This window comes from Anas acuta, chromosome 1, assembly GCF_963932015.1.
Source record: "Anas acuta chromosome 1, bAnaAcu1.1, whole genome shotgun sequence".
Taxonomy (NCBI): Eukaryota; Metazoa; Chordata; class Aves; order Anseriformes; family Anatidae; genus Anas; species Anas acuta.
This window is the reverse complement of record NC_088979.1, coordinates 93,921,141-93,943,866: the sequence shown is the minus strand read 5'-3', so window position 1 is coordinate 93,943,866 and position 22,726 is coordinate 93,921,141. Positions and strand designations below refer to the sequence as shown.

Sequence of the window (22,726 nt, the reverse complement as noted above, 5' to 3'; positions counted from 1 at the left end):
GATTCATGGGTCTCCATGCAAACATATGCAGTACTTTGGTAACAGAAATCCAGGAGTTGTTCTGTGGTGTAGTGTTAAGAAATGGATTTTTTAGCATCTGGAGAAGTGGTTTTGATGTATGCTGTCTTCTCTGGAGCACCTGAAAGCTTCTCTTCTGTTTCTTCCAGTAGTGGGACAAGCAGACTGGGTCCACTGGATGAGATTTTCCTGCTGGGGCAGAAGGTGGTCACCAATCAGGGAGGATGGGCCCAAGATGTGGGGATGCTAGTTTAACAGCAGTTATTCAGTTTTGGAAGACTGAAAGGTTACGTTTCTGACTGGCTGTAGAGGCTCAATACGTGCTGCCCATCTTCCCTGTTTAGTTCAGGAGACCGAGTAGGTTGTGGTGCCATGCCAAATCTTACCAGTAGCAAACCATTCTGGGGCTAGCCTGGTGGGAAATATAATGCCAGCAGAGGTTTGTGAAGCAATTGCTACATGCTGCTTTGTTCAGAGGTGACAAACGTTGTCAAGGTGTCTGAAATAGTGTCTGGCTGTTTCAGGGAGTGAGCGAGGAGATTGCACCAGAACTGTTGGCTACACACAGCTCCCCCTTGCGTGCTCTTTGGAGGAAACAACATAATGACACAAACCGGGCTGCACGTACTAACATAAGTGGGGATTTTATGCCCTCCAAATGATGCTGCTATCAACAGTGCGTCTGTACCAACCACTTTTCCTAACACTTTTCTTTAAAAACAGCAGCATAGTGAGGTAGGCTTGTAGCAACATAGTAACACTCACAAAACTATCTGGAGGATGTTGGGAAATGCTGTACCTCCTGAACCATATCTACAAGAATAAAGCAGGACATTTTTGTATGAAATATCAGGGTAAGGAAAGCTGGGTATGACTGGTCATCTGTCACCACTGTAGCTGAATACAAGCAAGCAAGCCAGGGAAATTGGAAATATTTGTATTGCAGGTTGAGTGAGCAATAATGAGAGGGATTCAGCATTGCATATTGCTCTTCCATGTGTGTATTTGGAGTCAGCTCGTTTGACACAGTGTGTCTTTTATTGGTTTCATGTGTCTTTGTCTGATATTTCCATACTTTAAAACAGCTACAGCTTCCCAACCTTTGACTTGCACATCAAGGCATGGTGTACTAAAAGCAGTTTATTGACATATCCCAGAGTAGACAAAGGGAAAGAGGAATACTATAGTTATTACCATAGACATACCAATTGTTTCCTAACAACTGGATAATTCTTATGTGATGTGTTATAAGCCTAATGTAGGTAATACAAAGAATATGGAACACATTGTGTCTGGCTCTCCAGCTTTTGGGGCACCGTTTCAGTCCAGCTAAGAAGTAAATGCCAGTTCATACTTTTCCTCTAGGGAAAGACCATTTTCCCTACGCATATCTTGTTTGATACCAAAAGAATAGAATAGAAATGTGTACATCTGGAAAGCTCTTTTGTTACACTGGTTTAAAGATTTTTGTTCTAGTAACACATATGCAAAAAAGACAAAAGTTATTAGGATTTATTTTTTGTTTTGATTCATTTAAAAATACATGAGAATAGTTATTGAAGGCTAATGGTTTAACATGATGACCCTGCTGCCACTGGTGGAGTTACTTTAAACTAGGGAAATCTAGAAAACATTATTAATTTGGATGTGCAAAAGTGGAAAGAAGGGCAGATTGCTGGCACCCCACTTTTTTTTTTTTTTTTTTCTTTTTCCTTTAGTAATTAGCAGTAAAGTATACCAAGAGAGTAGAGTGTTTTGGACTATAACAGCTAGACTTTTCCTTTCTGCCTACTGCTCTGCTGAGTTTCTTCTCTAAATAAAGGTTTGGAAGAATCGTTTGTAGGAAAAAGGAAAATTTGGGCAAATGCTGAATTTGGATGACAGGAATGATAATTGAGACAATTTACTCTCTGCAGCACTGACAAGATTCTGGACACAGTCAGAACACAGAACAAACTGTCCAAATGGAGAGGAAATTTGGGCAGATCTTGCAAGTTTGGAACTCAAAGACAGAGGTTAGCAACAGAGCTGATTTCTTTCCTACCACAGCAAGAGCATTACCAAGACAAAACAAGTCAGCCCGCAAACTTCACTTTTCAACTTAGTATGTGCTTAGGAACTTGCTATCTATGCATATAAAATCTGCATTTTTGCAATGTAAGGCATATATATTTTATCATTCAACTGATGCCACTCATTTACTAAAAAGAGGTATTCTCAAAGGTATACACTTCAGGCTGTAACTTGCACGTGAATATGTGATATTGCAGTGCAACAGGGAGAAAGGAAGGTAATTGTTTTATTTCTTCTCTCTTATTTGGAATCCAGTTTTAACCACACAATCCAAGGAAGAGTGGTGAAATGTGGTGTTCGCACACCCCTTTGCATGCAGTATTTCAATTCACAGAATAGTTTTATTCACAGATTCACTCTGGCACTGTTCTTTATGGAATGATAATAATAAAGATGGTGGTCAATATGCATCAGGTTTCACTCCCGATTTTCTCCTAGCTCATTTGCAGGCCTATTCTGAATAAGGGAAGTCCATCACAGCATTTGCAAGCCTATTCTCACCCTGGCTCTGTTGGTCCATCTGTGATTCCCAACTTCAAGGATTTCCCTAGAACCGTGCATGCTATTGTATAAGCTTCTCCTTTGTATGCTCCCTACCGTGCTTTTACCTCTTTCGTGTTCTAGAAGTTGGCCTCAAACACATTCAGAATGAAGGGCTGGAAGTTGTGACATTTTGTCTCTTCTGTATCTTACAAAAGCCGTAGCCTTGTTATTCTCAAAAAAAAAAAAAAAAAAAAAAAAAGGCTAGCCAAGATGCTTGCATGCTCTTTTAGTTAGCATTGTGTTGTGTGGGACCCAGATGCTTTGCAGATTACACAAGAATAAGAGCAAAACATGTGCAACTTTATAGTGTAGAGGAGGTAAGATGAAAATAACCAACTGAAAGGGTAAAAATATGCAGGGTGTTTGGGGGATGGGCAGTAAAGTGTTATGCAGACATGAACTTGTGCTATCTGTGTTTCCACCCTGTAAAACAGTCCAGAAAGGACATGGAGCACAGTTTATCACACATTCATGTCTCAGCACTAGAGGAAGGCATGTGCCTCCACACTAGTTGCAGGAGGGAAGGTAGAAGCAGGTAACTGTGCGCACCTGGACTTCAGTCAAGGTGTGCCATGTCAAAATGGTTTTCTTCTCTTGTACTATAGCTGACCTTTGATATTACACTCAAGCTGCCCCTTAGAGCAAACAGGAATCAAGATTTTAATTGATGTGGCACATCATTAGCTGTGTCAAAAGCTCTCAGTTTTAATGTTGTTTCATAACCTTTTGTGATGATAGATAAGGCATAAATGTACATTTTAAAAATGGTACTTGGTGCAGCAGTGTGCAGATTGCAAGACTATGTATGTTAATTTATAAAGTGGATCTATAACAAAACGATGCCATATTTTGCTGCTATCAAAACTTGGGAACTTTGGGAAAGAGATATAAAAAAAGTAGCTTTTACCTTACAGAAAATAAAGACATGAGAGGTGAAGCTGTGGAAAAAAAAAAAAAAAAAAAAGATTTTTTCTCAGTCCACAGTACAAACAGCATGCAAACCACAGAACTTTGTGACTGCTTTCTTTCAAAAGAGATGAAAGATGGAGTAGAAAGCAAAGATGGATTTCATAGTTGCACCCCCAGGGATGGACAATTCTGGCTTCCATAAAGCTAACCATAATTTCATAGAAATGCTTGGAGAATCCTTTTTGGCAGTCTTGTGCATTATGAGTGAACAAATGCACAAATTCTTTATCCAAAATAGCAAAACTCATTTTCTGTACCATGACATTTATTCTGTTTACAAGAGTAAAAAAGTACAAATCTGTAAAATATAAACAGGCTATTTTGTTCTTGAGTAGTGCTTGCAGTCAAAATGTATTGTTTGATATACTAGGCAAGGAAAAGAAAAGGGATAACTGAGATGGCATACTTTGTAGAAATTATGTTAAGAGCTGTCAGAAAGAAATATATCATCAGTATGTCCAGAGACGACAATGTTTCTCTGCAATCTCCTTTGCAGGTTGCTCTGTGTGGATGTTAACAAACAGATAAATCTGGGGTGGGATTTGAATTAAGCCATTTACTCTCTGCACTATTTATAATTCATTTAATCAGTTAAATTGTAGTGGTGCTTCAGAAAGGGAGCTTCTGTAAGACGCCCAAGTAGTATAGTAGTATATTAGCGGACTAGAAAAACTTCTCTGAATCTGATAAGGGAAACAAAGTTTGTCTGAAAAATAAACAATTTGAAATGACCATATGGGACATGGGTAAGGATTCTACCTTGCAGTGTATCCCCCTGGAAAACTCATTATATATGATACCTCAAATTTAGGACCTATTAAAATATCGATAGTAGCCTTACTGAAAAAGCCAGGATCTCAGTAACCTCTATTACACTTTTCCAAAAAAAGAGAATCAGAAAAGACAGAGAAATCTGCTCAGAGTATATAATCATGTTGATCAAAACCAGTGTTTTACTTGCATCAGATTTCTGTGTATTACCAATCACCCAGCTGGGGAAAGTGTAAAATTAGAATTCCAGGATAAAAACTGAAAGATTTACAGATCACTCTTAAATAGAGTTCAGTAAGAGTTTGTGGAGCAATGGGGAGAGGACAATCCCTTTCAAATGTTAAACATTGATACAGAGCAAACAAAATCAGAAATTTACTATCATGAATAAATCCAAGTTATAACAAGTATTGGAAATGGCTGGAATAGAAAAACTGACCTGAGATCACATTCCATGACTGGATCAAGAAGAGTAGTATGACAAAAATGAGAGGGTAAATATTTAGAAAGAACCTTAAAGCTCTGCTTTTCATCTCTAATTCCTGTAGTAGATAAACACAACATCAATAAGTTCTGGGAAATGTTAAAAGCTGTATTAAGACAGTTGGACTTCTTTTCAGGAAGCTATCATCCGAGCATTTCAAGATACTTAGCAATTTAGAAGTGGGGGAAGAGTTTTCTTTTTAGCTATACCAGCTGTTGAGACTTTTTCTTAACTCACCTTCTGAAAAAATCTTGAACAGAAGAACATGCAAGCTTTGAAAATAATTCAACTCATGTAAAGAAGTATCTATTTTCCAATTACTTTAAAACTGTTTAGAAGAGGGAAACAAGTCACATCCACGTAAATGAAGAAAAAATGATACTGACGTGGAAAGTAAAGGTGAAGATGAGAAAAGCAGTACCATGCTGCGAAACTTACATCCATAACGGAAAACTGCATTAAAACCTTTCACAAAGTTACACAGCTTTTTGTCAGAGTTACAGACAGCTAGGGCAAATGCTAGAGAAGGTGCAATTAAACTTAGCTTTCATCATATGTGTTGGACTTGCTGGAATAATAGGTGTTTGAAAGAAATAGCACTAAGAGACCCATCAACAGTGAAATTTATCAAGCATAGCAACAAAATTTCACATCTCTGTGTGGTGACTGCTCACTTTGAAACCTAAGCTGGCTGTTTCCTAAATATATTCATAAACTACTTGCATAGGAGAAGCAGAACACTGTAGTGTTCTGGAAAAACAAACAAACAAACAAAAACTATCCAAATACGTCCCCACTCCATTCTCTTGCACACAGATGTACACATATTCACACACATTCTCATTCTGTATGTTGAAACTTGGATGACTTCTCTGATCTGCAGTTGTAAAGTACAGCTTACCACAGGGAACATTGTTAAGCTTAATGAGTTCTCCTTTGTTTCTTGCAGCTCTCAAAATACTATTGTGCAAACACATCAAGTTAGGATCCATACACACACACATTACAATGTTATAATGTGTAACACATTCGTAACAGTGTTCTTTTTATCATTATCACTAGTAATAATATTATGTACATCCTCATACAGAGAGATAGGATTTCCTTTGTTTGGAGATGAAAACATCTTCATGCTGGATTTGGTTTTATTTCCTTATTTCCCTTATTAAAAAATAAACATACAAACAAAGCCGAGTAACACGTAGTTATCAATATCCATAGGGTTTGAATGGATTACATTTTCTTCTGTACTTCATATGGAAGAAAAAAGTAACAAAAGATTGTTTCAAATGGTTTGTTTTGTGTTAACTCAGCTAGAACATCTCAGTAAGACTTTCTGGTTTACTCAGTAGTAGCTTTTTTGCTACTCTTCATTAGATGATGCCAGAGTTTAGTCTTTTCTCTAAATAAATAAATAAATAAAACTTTACATTTCAGTTTAAATTGGAAGACTTTACATTTATACATAGATTTTTACTTTTTTTTTAACACTTAAAGGAAAGGTGTTAACATCGCTTACAGTGATGCATTTATGGAGTTAACATCTTGGAATAATTAAATACAGTGGTTAAGCTCCAATTATTAGACAAGTATGAGTGTTCTCTAATACTTTAGAAGGCTACTTTTCTTCAGTATTACTTATAACTGAGTTCAATAATGACATTTCACTATTCATTAATCTCCCTTGAAGTTTCATATATACATGCTTATTCCACAGTTCTCTCAACCTTGAACTATTTAAGAACTGATAGTGCTTGATTGATTTCCTCTGTGCTTCAAGACTCTTTTATTTTCTTGAAAGCCTAGGATTCTTTCTGTTATTTATACGTTCCGTGCTTACATATTTACATGATAAACACTCCGGTGATATCAATAATTATGTTATTAGATCTAGTAGCTTTGATTATATATATATTTTTTTTCAGAGCTTAATTGTGATTGATAAAACCATTTAACTCATCAGATTATTCAGTTACACTCATTTCACATGCCTGAAGTGCTCCATTTACATTTACTGTTCTTCTTGCTTTACTAATTTGAGACTTTTGCTACACCCTTGGACATCTCCAGTCATTCTGCTTTTACAGCAGGTGCAGGACATTTATGCTACAGGCTTTTTCCTGCTTTGTAACTGTGCTTACATGTCTACTGTCTCTTCATAGTTTTGTTATTAACCTCTGCAGCAGGGCAGCATGCATTAACAGTTACTCTTCTCACGGCTCCTCTGATTTCTTCTATATGAATATTCAGCTTCTCCCTCTTTGCTTGCTAGACCTTTAAGTACCTCATTTGCTTTCTACATTCTCTTCGTCAGAGTAGACCATCTTAATTGCATCAAGTACAGCCGGGATGTGACAACTCAAGTTTTGCACTATATTGATGAATGTGTTAGCATCCAGCAGGATACCAGGGTTCTTTATTTCCCAATCTGCTTTACAATTACAAATTTACTTTAGTTCTTTTTTGCTTTGCTACCCCCCTTCTGCTACTTTTAAGGGTACTGGGGATTCACACTGGTAAAGATATCAGTTTATATGAACGCTAATTCACACCATTCACAATCTTGCACATTTAGGTTCTTTATGTGAAGGGTTTGGTCTTACTGCTCCTTTATATTTTACAGTCTCTTGATCAGATCTGGAGATGGTTTTATTCCCAGTAGATGCACACAAACACAGGCATACACAGAGCTGACCAATAACATATCAACATGGATGGGAGAACAGTGCTTTTATAAGCACCCCATACACACAAACAGTGCTTACATAAGCAGAAACAGTATGAGTGGCCTGGTCCCACTTTTTCTTGCCAGCTAACCACTCACAACGTTTGATAGTGGATTTTACACAGACTCACAAGAAATCACTCTGAAAGCTTTTGTATTCTTCAGTTACAATGCTGCAAACAAGGTGTCAGATGCCATGCAGTACCGGCACATCTTTCACTGGGCACTCTGAGGTGACCACTAGCCTTAACTAGCCACATAACAATCCCAGCTGGCTGGTTTAAAATGTGGCCTTGTGCTTCCATCTGTGCTATGGGGCATGTTTCACTATGAAGTAACTCTTAGGGTTGTTATGGCCCAGACCATCCAGGAATGGTGAGGTTCTCCTTTCCTCCTTTCAGCACATTCTATTTTTTCCCACACAAAATGGCAACTCTCATGGCAACACTGGGCTCCCACACAAGCACTATCAGTTGCAGTTAATACACACAGATGGAGGCTTGTTTATCATCATGTGTACACTCCTTTAGCCCCTTCAGGTAAAAAGGCTGTGTTGTTGGTCAGGGTCCAGATTCTGTTGGGTGACACTAGCCATCTCTCCTTTTGCTTAGTTATCTTCATGTCAGCAAGCTCAAGCTGCTGAACTGGAAGCTCACAGATGAGTCCCTGGTTACCTCATGGGTAATTCTTCCCTCTTCAGATTGCAGACATGAGATGTAACTGGTTTAAGAGACTAGTGTATGTTGGTTCGTCAACACAACTAAAAAAAAAATAATTCAATGATTAATGGTTAATAAATACATCATTATTAAATTAGAGTTATCATTATTAAATTAGAGCTGTATCATTTTGCACTTGATTACATACCATAAAGTTACCAGTTATTAGTCTTTGGTATCACAAATCACAGCTACCATTAAATTAAAATTCTATCACACTTCCCTCACCCCACCACTTCATACCAGGGCACATATCCTTCCTTACACTGCTCTCCCACACCACACAAAACCCTCGCCCTCAAGTTTTAATAATTCTTCTGGTTTTCTTAAGATTCTGTAGCTAGTTAAGAGAACTGGTGTTCCAAGGGGACCTCTTGCTTGCCATTAACCATCATGAAATCAAGGAGACATGACCCCTTTCTTAATAATGAACTGATCTCCAGTTTTAAACAGTGGAGGAAAAAAAATGTTGTCTTACAGTTTGGGTATTACTGTAGTTTTATAGACACTCAAAGACCACAGTTTAATCATAACCCTATTCCTGGTGGAACACTGAAGTCAGAGCTACCTGAGTGTTTCTGTAGTAGTGTCTGCACTAGTCTCCAGTAGTCTGCTGTAATATTTAAAAAAAGAAAGAAAAGAAAGTAGAAGTAGAAGTAAAAAAGACCAAAGAATAAGGTGTCCAGAGGGTGCTTTATACTGAAAGAGGTCCTTTAATTCTTGTGGCAGGACATTTGAAAAGCTTTGATTTTACTAATCATCTCTTTTTATAAAAGAATGTAAGAATGGTAGCAACTCAGGCCATGCTTGAAGACGTTTTATTGTCCTGATCACTGTGCTTTTTTCTTTTTTTCTCCCATGGCAACCTCAAAGAGAGAACTTTACCTTTATTTAGCATGTATGGGACTGTGGCAGAAAGAGAGCAAGCACTAAATCTGTAGAAATATGTACCGAAGCAATGAATTGCACCAATGTTCCTAACTCTCAGATCCATTCTTTAATCATGAGATCATGCTTCAGCAGCAGCAATCTGTACTGTATGGCTTCCTCCCACCAAATTGTATACATTTGTATTTAAAACTCTATAGTAGATGTGCCAGTTCATTTAGAGTGCCTGTTTTTCCCCATACGGATCTAATTTGCATTAGGAAGATAAATGGAAAATTCAAATACTCAGGAAGGCTGATACTAGTTGACATGCACTGCATGTTGCATTTATCTTCCTTCCTGACCAAGTCATTTTTCTGTGGTTATATCTTCAGATCTTTAAATCTGGAACTTAATGCAGAGAGTTTATTGGTTTTCAGGTAGTGGTCTGAGGCTCAAACCACTGCAGGTGTGTGGCCAAGAGGTGTTAACTGGGTGATGGATTCACAAAAATTGGGAACACAACAGCTAAGTCAAATTAAAGCAAGAATCCATCTGATTATAGTGCGCTTTGTATCAAACCCTGTGGGGATTAAGAAAGTAATACACATTGCAACAAGTCAGAAAAACCCTCTGGTTCCTTGATTTTCCTATTCACAGACATGTCATGAGTTTTTTTTCCCTAATATAGTTGTTTTCTGCTGACCTGCAACTTTCAATAATGAAATCTCAGAACCATTAATGATGTATGAAATGTTAAAGGGATAACTAACTGTTAAAGAGAATAATAACTTATTAGGAGAAAATATAAGTGTACCTGGGCAATATTTAATTTCAAAAATTTCCTTGAGATTACCCTTGAAGACATTAACAACCATCTAACAAGAATACCTCAGAAGTCAGTGACACAGTGATATAGAGGCCAGAATTGTGCCAGCCTGGTCACAACACACAGATTATTACAAAAACAATGCATTTTCTTGTTTCCTGTTCTGCTATTACTTCGGAGAGTACTTTGCCTTACCGATGTGCCAAAGAAGATTCCTTCCCTTTACCAATACAGGCTGGTGCCTGGCTGTTCAGAAACAAGGTGATTGCCTTGTGAAGGGTGGTTAAAAGCAGAAAATTTGACACCTAGTCCTGCTGGCTTGTTCAACTTTCACAGGGAATCCTAACATCAAGGTAAAATCTGAGGGTGGAGACTGAGTGGGGAAGTAGAGTGGTTGACTTCTATTGCTGCCTAAGATATAAACAGTTATATTAAATTGTCAGAGGCAAAGCTATGGATAGTTTTGAAATCTTCAGTAAAAAATAAGCAGTGTGGTTTATGCTTTCAGAATATGAAATTGAGAGATCCTTTTTCCTGAGAATGAAGTGTGTCCTAGCCAAGAGGAATGCAGGATTGACATGCAGTGGCTACAAGGTAATGTATATGAGCTTTTATTTTCATGTATTCAACAGGAGACAAGTTCATTTAGTTAGTTTGTTTTTAAGTATGTGTGGCTGAAAGCGAAGTCTTTGACAGGAAGTATTAGAACAGATGCAAAAGTGCTGATTGCAGACTCCCTCAGTAATGCAACTCTAGACTCTCCCACAGTGAGTTAGAGTTTGCTTTGTGGCACATTTCCATATCCTGATCCCCTGATCTTCCAGACAGGGGCCTGGAGCACACCCACGAGGGTGAAAATAGAGAGCAAAGACAGGTCTCATTCCCTTATGAGACTGGAGGCAGGTGGGGCAGGAATCCAGGTGCAGGAACTTGGAAATTCCCATCTCCCTCTGCCTTGGTATTACCATGCTTTGAGCAGCCATAAATTTGCACAGGTCACCTCATTGGCCTGACTAGAATTACCTCAATGTTAATGAGACCATAACATTGCCCTAAATCATCATTGTTATCAGCTCAGGGTTTGAACAACGAAGTTTGTTTACAAATCCTATTGCTTGCAGTAATTTTCTATTTACTACATGAAATCAGCAAGCCACAGCAAAGACTGAAATTCTACAGTAACACCTGCCATTTGGGTAGTTCCTATTCTCAGCTTTACAGTATGCACTTGCTGCTTTTTGAGCTGCACAGTAAAATTTTATCATCTAAGCATCAGGAGAGAAGGGTATTTCACATACTGTCTGGTGAAGATTTATTTTGTCCGAGCCATTCTAAAACAAAAAGAAAAGAATGCAAGAGAAGCTGGACTCATTTAAGGAACATGTTCAAGGTCCAGACATATATCTGCCTATTTACACTGTTATCTACCTGGTTACACTGGTAGTTCTTCATTATGGGCCCTCGTTTGCCCAACTGCTTCCCAGCAAAAATGGATACGTCCCAAAGCAGAATGTGAAATCAGGTTAAAAATTAGAGCTTTTAGTGGTGGCATCTCTGTTTTATTTTATTTCTTTCCATTTATGACTGGTAATTAGGGGAATCACCTGCTTTCGCCTTTTGTTCATTATCACAAGTTTACACAGTGAAACAGCTAAGGATGTATTCTTCTAGAAAGATGTTGGTTTAAATATGTTATTCTCTTTGACTGTACTTAGGGTCAGGACTTAGTACTATTGAACATATCATGTGAATAGCTAAAGTGCAGGAAAAACTCATGAATCAAGTATTATGAGAACTAGTAGGATCTGCTGGGAGATCTTAAATAAGTTTCTGAGCATACTAATAACTTGATGATTGGAGGGGAGGAAGGAAGGTCATACCAGAGTATCCTATTTATAGGTGACTGTTTAGTAGGCTGTTTGTAGTACTAAATACACTGGAAATTAATTCCTTTACATTGGACCCAGTTAAAAGTCAAGCATATATGGAAATTAATAATGGATGTGTAGAATGTATTTCTGGTTCTCCACAAAGCCTAAGCAGTGTCCTGCCTGCTCTTTGGAGTAGAAAATTGGCAGGAGCACAAATAATTTCTAAACACCAGTACTACATTAAATAAATCTTATGTTCTGGAAGAGTCCCCAGGTTATTATTTTTTCCCTCTCTTTAGCAGACATTGTGGATTTTTACAGGCCAACACTGAAGTTAACACTACTGTGATTGGGATATGTATATGGGGATTCAGGAATCTGATCTCAAGACCCTGGATTTGGTCACACACCAAAAGAATGCCAGATGAACTTGACTGAAGAACTTAGTTAAAACTGATTTCCAATGCATTTACTCATACAGTATTTAATCTCTGTAAATGTAATACATTATTTTCCACTGGATTTTGAAGTGTGTGTTTTTCACCAGACAAAAAATGGGTCATGAAAAAGTAGGTGTTTATGTGCACCCATGAGAGAGTGAGAATCTGAGACATTTAAAAAAGTTTTTGATTAGCAAACAAGAATTCTGACTGGATCTAGAAGAAATTTATACCTAAGAAAGTTTAAAGTGTTGACTAGAAAGCAGTGTAGCTAGTCCCAAAGAGCATATGCTTTAATACTAGACTGATCATGTTAGCAGCAGTAAACACAAAAACTGCATTTATTGTGTTTTAATCTCCATTTATAAATTAAGCACACTTCTGAAGCCCTAACAGACTATGTGGTAATTGTGTTATAAGGGTGTATTGCTTTATAACTTCATTGAAACTGGGTGGTCAGCTGACTTGCAGCCTCTTCCATTGCCATCAGATACTGAGTGTGTTTTCTTTTCATGCCAGGTGATCCATTGCAGTGGCTATTTGAAGATACGGCAGTATATGCTAGATATGTCTTTGTATGATTCCTGTTACCAAATCGTTGGACTGGTGGCTGTAGGTCAATCTTTACCTCCCAGTGCAATCACTGAGATCAAACTTCATAGTAACATGTTTATGTTCAGAGCAAGTTTGGACTTAAAATTAATATTCCTAGATTCCAGGTAAGCAGCTATTTCATTTCTAGCATAAAATATTTTCAAAGTGTTATAAGTTGCAGTGGTTTCCAAACAAATCAGAATACCCCTAAAAAGGTACTAAATAGATCTGGAAGACAAAGACTGTGAGCATCTTCAAAGCTCTTCAGGGCAGGCCATACTTTGTCTTGAATGCCAACATAAGCCTATATACTTTAACTAATAGTTACCTACATTTTCAGAGAGTCAGCTAAAGCCTTGTTGCTGATTAATGTGCAGAAGAGCAGTAAAATGTTTTTACTTTAAAGAAGATAAATTTTAACATGCAAACCTAGTGGAAGTAATAAGCATGCACCATCATCTGTAACTGAAACACTGAGCTCAAATTACTTTTCAGGGTCATCCAGAAAGCTTTTGGCAAAGCAGTAAGAAAACAGAGTGTTTTACACTTTAATGCCTTAACAATGAAACCAACCCTACTAATTGTGGTTGGAAGGAAGCAAGAAAAATGAATTCCATTGGCTACTACATGGAAATACAGCCTTCCTAAAGAAAACTTGGGAAAATATTTCTGCTTAGGAAAGAGAACCTCGTCTCCACCCTCAGTGGATGTAGCTCACATACGAGCTAGGAAGAGAAGAGCGCAAAAACAGAACTGAAGGAATTGTGAAATGACTCACTCGACCCTTTTTGAAAACATGGTATCTTTTAGTATACAATGATTCTTTGTACAGTGCATTTCAAGATACCTTCAGGGGAAAGGCCCAATTCCCAGACAATATAACAGATTTGATCATTGACAGGATGATCGTTCTTTAGAAATCCCTGCATGTGGAGCAGTATGCCACATACTCTGTCATTTCCCTGACATGCTGGATTTGTTAGAAGCAGAAATGATATTTATGTGTAACAGTGAAAAAGACTGTATCCAAGACTGGGGAAGTTTTGCATGGCAGATCAGCCATGCAAGAACATGCTCCTTTTCCATGCTAAGTCAATTAGATAGTGGGCCATCAGCTGCTAAAATACAAAGAACTGGTTGTTTCTGGATTTTTTTTATTTTTATTTTTGGCATGCTTTACTTAATGTAACAGCTACAAAGAAGCACACGGGGTTCAGCAACATGTCTTTGCATGTGGAAAAAAGGAAATGATGTGCCTAAGAGGAACTGCCTGGAGACATAAGTGTCTTCAAAGGAGACAGTATAACCAGAGGTGTTGACAGGAGCACAGATATAACCAGTACTCTTGCATAGCTGTGTTTACCAAAGAGCAGATGCGTGTCATCCACACACAGGATAGCTGGGGGTATTAAGCATTACCAGAGCCCTTTGCTTTCCCAGCTGAGCAAACCAAGTTATATTTGCCCCGAGTAGGGGTGTACTAGGAATAAGACAAAACTGTTTTCAGGCTTGCTTCTGGTATCCATGCAAGAAAAAGAGTTGGTAGATCTTTAGAGGTAACAGTCAGAGAGCAGAGAGGCATTACAGCATTACAGCCATAGGAAGAAACAGGTAAGACTTTCTAGACACTCAATACAATACAAAGCATGCAAGAGCTCATTTGTCAAGGTAACTGGAAAAAGGAGGCAATTACTTCCCTCTAAATGACCTGCAGCTTCTGATTTAGGTGGTGCAGCCTATTTTTCCATTGCTACATAGATTCCAAAGGCTTTAAAGAACTGTAGAGGGCAGAGATGATCATCAGGGCAAGCTCTTTTTTTTTCTCCGTGTGCATTGACAGAGATAACAACACTCAGAACCCAGGCTCCCTACAACAGCTTACTGAGGGCTTGCTTTTGTGTTAAGGACGTCAAGCAGCTAAGTTTATTTCTAGATTCCAACATTTAAAGTGAAGCTGCATTTCCAGAAACATTCACACCTGGCTTGGGTTTTAGCTTTTTGCTTGTTTGTTTTCTGGATTAACTGTCTCTGTACTCAGCCATTACGTGAGCAGGATGAACTGCCAGCTTTGTTTTAATTGCAGTAAATCCAGAAGGAGCACTGAAATTTGAACAGGACTTTACATCAGTATTTCATCATGCTGATAGGTGACTAAATTCTTAAGTCAGAAATTGGGCCCCTAGAACTGTAAGCCAGGAAGGACAGGGCACACTGCAGAGGAGAAACAGAAGCATGTACTCACAAAGCCTGCTGCAGAAAGAGAGCACACATTCTCGCTCTGCATTGGTCATCCCAGAGAAAAAGGCATGCAAGATTTTCCCAGATGAAGGCATAGCTAGGGGAGGTATGGATGTATTTGTACTGTATTTGTAAATCAGGCCATGAAGGCATTGGTTTTTTATTTTTTTTTATTTTTTTCTGATTTCCTTGCTGTCCACATGATTATGTAGTGTTAGAGCAAGTGTAAATAAGATGCATAATAATGGTAAAAAGAAAAAAGAGAAGATAAAAAGAGGGGAAAATAGGAAAAAATTTGAGAAAAAAAAAAATAAAATAAAATGTACATTATCTGCAGCCCCCAGTGGCACATGTTGCTTGAGACCCCTGCATTCCTTTCTGTAGATGCTGCTGTGTTATTCTTTGATATGGAGTCTATCCACATCAGTGTTTTAGTTCAGACCAGCAGCATCCTTTTGAAGTGAATGTCCTGGTCATCCTCGCTCACTGTGCTGCAATTTGTATCATTAGGAGGCCTTAGACATGTGAACTGGGTTCCTTCCAGAAGGGTCTAACCTGGAAGCCAACCTCCAGAAGACTTCTAAGTGTGTCCCAGTGTATTTCTGGCCAGTGCAGCCTTGTTCTTTAACGTCTGCAGAGATGCTGCTGTTTCAAATTCTTCCATTATTCTTCCACTTCTTCTCAAGTGAGGAAGTTTTTCTCAAGTCTAGCTTCAGCTTTCCTTTTCTTAGCTTGTGATCTTCATAGCTCCTTGTCTCTCCACATTCTTAGCTGGAATAAACTCCTGCTTCCTTCTTCTGTTAGTCATTAGCCTGAATTTATTTATAGACCATGATCACAGCCTCTACGGACTGACATACATGCTATGCTTGTATGTTTGCAAAAGCAAATGAAAGTTTGTCAGCAGTGCACAAGAGTAGTTTTATTGTTTCGTGACTGGCTCCTCAACTGGATTTTTGTGCAAAGGATCATGCATGGCGGTGGCAAAAGCCCAAAGCTGAAATAAGTAAAAGAACTCTTTTTCCTGTCTGTGTGTAAGGCTGGCCAGGGAATAGCTGCACCTTGCTTTGGCTGGGTTGAGAGGGTTTTATGTTCTTATAAAGATGAGGATTCTGTTTCCAAAACTAATATTTTGTCCTACAGTTTTTAGGTACCTTATTTGTTGGCACAATCAAAAGTTAGGTTAATGAAACTGAATATTCCTAGAGATTTTGCTTATTATGGAATCTTCCTTTTCTAGAGTGACTGAATTAACTGGATATGAGCCCCAAGATCTGATAGAAAAAACCCTCTACCACCATGTTCATGGCTGTGATGTGTTCCATTTACGATATGCTCATCATCTGTGTAAGTAAAAAGAATACTAGACTGAAATTTATTAGCCAGAGTGAGAAGTTTTGCAGGCAACAGGCACTATGCTGGAAAGTAAAGAAAGGTTTCCATATCTTGACTGAAGCTTGATTTTCAAAAGTGCTTGGCTATCACTTAAGGAAATGATTACTTCTGCAAATAAGCTAGAAAGTTAATATGCTGTGCTTATACAAATATATCTGGGTACTTTTATCTTTGACTTAAAGGATCTGAGCTCTTTTGAAAATGTGGACTTGATTCTGGGTGGTGAACTCCTGAAGGAAAAAAAAAAGAAAATACAAAAGAGCAAGTGAGTGCGCAAGAGGGGAAAATCTGGACTTTACTATCCTCTGTTGTTAGAAGAAAAATTATGCAAGAGCTCCCCATTCCTCTGAAACATGTTAGTAATAATCAGCCCATGTTTGAAGTGAATGCAAACCCAAAAAATCCTGAGATGAATGTTCATTAATAGCATGTGGGTGAGGTTTGGAGAATGGAGTGTCAGGAAAAAAAATTACACATTTAATAATTCCCCATCTGCCAACAGAGACACTAATCATATCTTCAAACATCTGGATTTGGGAAGTAGTTCATTCAGTAGCACATTAATTTGAGAAGCAAATTGAGGGAATAGCTGAAATCTGGACTTGGCTCAGTCTGTTGTAGCCCATACGATGCAAAGATGAAATCCAAAAACCAATGTCAGTGAATTTTTTTCCAGATTGCTTCTGTGGACTGAAAGCAGCCAGAGTCAAATACTTCTTTTAGGCTTCCTGAAGGAGAAGGTAGTTGGTTCTTCACCTTACTCGGTGCTGTTCATGAGGATTTGGAATATAAAAGAAGGATGTAATTGTGTTTGGCACAAATCAGTGCTGAAACTCCAAGTACTGAATTCTGTTGATGGCCATGTGTACTACACCTGCAAAAGCAAAAGTTGATCTTTACAGCAAGATCATGTTTACCATAACACTATTGACGGTTTTGAGTCAATATAAAATATAAATTAGAATGATTCTGTAATCAAGGATTACAGAATGCCCCATTGGGGGCATCCTTTTTGTAGTGCTATTTTCTGCAGCTGGTTGTGAATGTCAACCTGTACAAAAATTACTCTTTATTTGTACATGACTATTTAAAATATCTATATCAACCATTATACAGATGCTTCCAATATCGCCACAATCATCTCTGGAAAACAGTTTATCCATTTTAGAGCAGAGTCATGGATAGCTCTGTCTGTGTGGGAGAAGACCTGTAGTTTGGCTATCAGTTTGACCTATGTCAGACTGGAGTTTTAAAAAGAGACACATAATGTTTACTGACTTAAAAAAAAAAAAAAAAAAGGGAACAAACAGACGAACAAAAAACATTAACAAAACAGAATAACTGAAAAGAGTTCTCTAGATACTGTACCTGAAATGCAAAGATAAATTATTGTAAAGTTTTTAAAAAAATCAGAAAAAAAAGAAAAAAAAAAAAAGAAAAAAGAAAAAAGAAAAAATCAAAGCAATTAAATGCCAAGAAGCAAAAAGAAGGAAATGGCTAACACTTGGGCAACAGTAGGAACAGTGCAGAATCATAGTCAGAATACTAAGCAACAGGAATTATTAAAACAGATGTAAAGTGTACAAACTTCCTCTGGGGAGCACTGTTATAACTCACCCACCATCCATCAGCAAATGTCTGAGGAACACAAGCAGTAAAAGGTTGGCAGGTTTGACGTACCCTTCTATAAAACAATCTGATGATTAAGTGTCATCTGATGAAGAAATCTGGAGAGAAACATCTTACACCTAATAAGGGTATTTAGCGAAAAAGGAAAATATAGCAACCCTAAAATAGGGTAACTGATTGCTCTTTCTTAGAGGAAAAAAAGCCCAGACTGAAGACCTGAAGTTAGTGAACTTTGTTAGGCAGCACAGAGAACAAAACAAAGGGAACAGTGAGGGGAACAAATTAGATGCAATATAAAAAGAACATCAGACTATGAGGAAAATGTAGATGTGAATATTTGCCTAAGGTGTGCTGGCAGTAAACAGTGTTTCCTGTTTTAAACATTTGATTTACTTCCAGCTCTATGAAAATGTTTCTGATATTTGAACTAGCGCTATTTATTTCTATAGCACCATCAATATACACAGTGTTTTCTCTGCAACAGGGGAAATGTGGCCACACAAATGATGACTCCTTTCATTCTGAAAGACATTTAGAACTTCTCCTTAGATTTAGAAACTTTCATCTAAAAGACAGGCTAGAGAAGCTCTTCCTGTCCAGACAAAATATTCCTCTATTCCAGAACAGACAAACTATTTTTCTGGCTTCAGAGAAATCATCACTCATGAAAAAAAATCATTTGTACCATCATCTCTCTGTGAGGGAGATTTTGTGCATCCCACATGTTGTAGCATCATTGCTCTTCCCACATTATAAACTCTTAAAAGAATCACTTCTCTGTGCCTTGGCAAGACAACCCACAGCCCCATCTGATGCCATCACCAAAGTGTTTTGCTGCTTCCTGGAAGTCAACCTATGTATTTATAGAACCTATTTCATGGGAGAGCACAGTTTGCTGTCCAGGGCATTGAATCTGCTGTTGCACCCCTGGTAATCAAGAGGATTCTGGCAGAGCTGCACTCGTTTTTAAGAGGGCAAAAGAACTGTAGAGGCTGCTGGGGCACCAACCTCTGACCACACCACCCAAGGGCTGGGCCGATGACATGCCAGGTTGTGTGCACCAGGGAAGTTAAACCAGTAACTGCTGCGACAGCAGAACCAAGAAGTCCATTTCTCTGAGTGGTATCTTGAAGCACAGGCTGGCAACTCCCAGCCGCATGCCTGTGAGCCTGCTGGAGCCTTTTAAAATAGCCATCAGTGACAGGCCAGAAGGACCAGCCCAGCCAGCCCAGTGCCTTTTTCAGCTTGCCTGCTAAACCAGGAGGGAACCACAACACAGGAACACCCAGCTACAAATGGCACATCTCAGAGCCAAGGCTAAAGCCACTGAGTCCTCCCTGTCTGATTGCAGCGGAGGCCACCAAGAAGTCTAAGCCTGCACAGATTGTCTTGGTAGTGGATTTACCTCACTCCCATTTCTGAGGTTTCCCAATCAGCATCAAACAGGATAATTTCACCAAGGGCCAAATGGAAATTGACCTCATTTACTGTATCAGAAGCACAGCTACTGTCCCTGAGCCAAGGTCAGACTTTCCCCACATTGCTAAAAATGCAGGAGACGTGGAGTCCTCCCCTGTCCCAAGAGAAATATTGGTTTGTCCATATAATTAGGAAGTAAGGCTGAACACTGTAGTCCTCAGTGGTTTTCACATCTTTTAAAATACTGTCTTAACTGAAGAGCTAAAACAGGGATTTTTTTTTTTATTATTTTTTTTTTTAATAAAAAAGAAGAGTTAGAGAAAGTGAAAAGCCAAAGCACATGGAAGAACTCTGTAGAACTCTGTGATAGCTGGTGAACCACTAGAGCATTAATCTCCATTATGGAAAACTGAAGCCCCATTACAAAAATATTTGTTAGATTATCTAGGCCAAAATGTACGTATCATTTGCTAGGAGTGGACAATTTGGATTACAGAATGGCAAGAAACATTGTGAATTCATGGAACATGGTTGGTTATTAACAAGTATCTTTACAAAAGGTTTATTTGGCATCATTACACTGAATCTGTGAGTAGCAGATACAACACCTTCACTTTGGAGTGATATATTGCACTTTAACAGTGTATGTGTCTATATATTTTGTGTGTGTGTTTAAGAAATTAGACACATTTCCCCTATTTTACTTATTTATTTTTTTAAAATCTGCACATAGGCCCACCTCTCCCTGCCTCTCTGCAATTATTTTGTGTAGAAATGTAGGTGTGAGAAAGAACACCTGTAAGCATGAAGCAAAAAGCTGATGTATGAGATACTTCAAACTCTACATAGCAGTGGCTGGGTGTTAGCAAAGACAGGTTTTTGAATGTCCTGCAGGGTGGGGTTATTTATCTTGTTGATTTCTGAACAAATAGATACCATATCCTGTAATGGAAGGAGAACTGACACTTCCAGAAACACCTGTCTAAAGTCAGTTAGCAAGAACCTGATTTTCTTAGGGAGATTAACTTGATTTGAAGAAAAGTTTGAGTACGTTGTGACTTGTACAAGTGGACAGGAGAGTAAACAGTCCAGAGAGGACCCCCATGCAACAGACTTAAAAGACTTCTTAGCAAGAACAAAAACTATTGCTCTTCTGTTTCTGTCAGTCTTCCATTGGGCTATTTATGTTATCCACACTACTGCAGTCTTTGATGTTTATTGAAATTACAAACCCACACTGCCCCAAGTAAAATATGAACAAAAAAACCACAACTCCAGTGATGGCTGATGGCCATGTAATTAATTAATAATCTGGACAACCCCCCCAAAATTATGCACTTTTTTGTTCTCGGTTTAATACTGGATGTCCTCCCTGTCAGAAGAATCTCCTATGAATGCTAAATATAAGCCATATATTCCAATTTCAGTTGATCATTTGCTCTACTAGAGTGTACTGAAAGAGGCAACTTGTTTGATCAGCTTATTTCTGCTCTGTTTCTGCACCTAGCATGTATACCAAGAGAATAAAATTACAGTGAGCTTTGCTAATGATTTCAAAGTAGTATAAATCCTACATTGGAAAGCAGTAAATCCATTTTTTCGAATTTTTGGAATTACGCAAAAATGTAATTTTTGCGTAATAATATATTACGCAAAGCTACAAGGAACTGCTGCTATTGATTACTTTTTTTTTTTTTTTAATAGTTTGAGTATCAAAATCAATCCCTTATTTCCTAATTTAAAATAAATATCTAATTGTAGAGGGGAGTAAGAAGGTTGAGTTCCGTAAAGACGTGCTTCTGGGTCACACAAGAGAAAAAGAATCTTTGAAGGCTGGGAAGTATATTCTGGTGAATCACTAGATAAATGCTTGGCACTGGACCAGAAAGATTTGTGGCTAGATTAAATATTTAAAGATGCTGCACAACTCATATCATAGCCTTATGCCAAAACATCTTTGTTCACAGAGAATCCAAGCTGGTGTTTAGAACATTACATTTTTAGTGAAATCTATCTGATCACTGATTCATATCTCTGGCCCTGTCTTTATTTGTGTGCTTAAGAACCAAATAGCATTTTAATTTTTCTCTTTTAAGACAACCTTCAAGATGTAGTGCTTACACAGGAAAAAGCATTATAGCATAAAATTGACTGCAAAATACAGTTATCTTTGAAGCTATGAATATCAAAAGTGCTTCCCAAATATGCTGGAAAAGTTCAAGGCAGTTGTGTCCACTTCAAAATACTTCTGCTGCCTTGAACTTCTCATTTTCAGTTAGAAGATTAAAAATAGTAAATGTTTTTTTTGCTGAATGTAAGCAGAAGAGAGCAGGGTGAACTGGAAAAGAAAGAATACAAACCTTAATAGCTGAGAACATGCTACTTGTAAACAACATGGTGACATCATGAAAAGATGTAACAGAGTAGGACAGGTATCTTTGCAAGGAAGCTATCTTGTGTTTGGTGGGAGAAGGAGGTCTAGAAAAGGGGAAGGAGGGAGAAAATTCCCTCCCTTGCAAATAAATCTCTCCAGGAAGTGGTCACAAGTGTAAGCAATGTGAAGTGTTTTTTTTTTGTATTTTATTCACAGTGCTGGTGAAAGGCCAAGTCACAACCAAGTACTATCGACTACTGTCCAAGCATGGAGGCTGGGTTTGGGTACAGAGCTATGCTACCATTGTGCATAACAGCCGTTCATCACGGCCTCACTGCATAGTGAGTGTCAATTATGTCCTTACGTAAGTCAAAATACTTTGTACCATTACGTGTTATCAGCAATTGATTCATTACTAATTGAAACCTTTAAGTTTGCTTTACTTGTGTCTTCCAGTATCATTCTGTGTTTGCATGTTGCAGCCATTTTTCTCTCCTCATATCCTCCCTCTTTTAGCTACAGAAGCACACTGAGCTAATAAGAGCTAGTATTTTTGATGTTTATTTCATATACCATCTGCTTGAGTGTGTAGTACCACTGGTAGCTTTTTGTGTTAGACCTGGAAATGGTTCTGTAACTGGCATTAGAACTTCAGTGGTGCTGTCCTGACACAGCAAGAGCTACAGCTACCCAGCAGAGGTCACAGCATCAGTTTGCCAAACAGAGAAATGGTAGGAAGCTTTACTCCTTCCAGGGGTGGGTGAATCA

The 22,726-nt window shown here is 38.2% G+C and overlaps 1 protein-coding gene across 2 annotated transcripts in view; it reads left to right on the top strand.

Moving 5' to 3' along the window:
* SIM2 (SIM bHLH transcription factor 2) overlaps positions 1–22,726 on the top strand; it is a 60,747-nt gene that overhangs the window by 22,664 nt on the left and 15,357 nt on the right. For both annotated transcript variants that reach the window (XM_068688308.1, XM_068688304.1), the window contains exons 6-9: positions 10,507–10,592; positions 12,829–13,028; positions 16,382–16,488; positions 22,175–22,322. In XM_068688308.1, the coding sequence (XP_068544409.1) occupies positions 10,507–10,592; positions 12,829–13,028; positions 16,382–16,488; positions 22,175–22,322 (541 nt within the window). The remainder of the gene's footprint in view (positions 1–10,506; positions 10,593–12,828; positions 13,029–16,381; positions 16,489–22,174; positions 22,323–22,726) is intronic.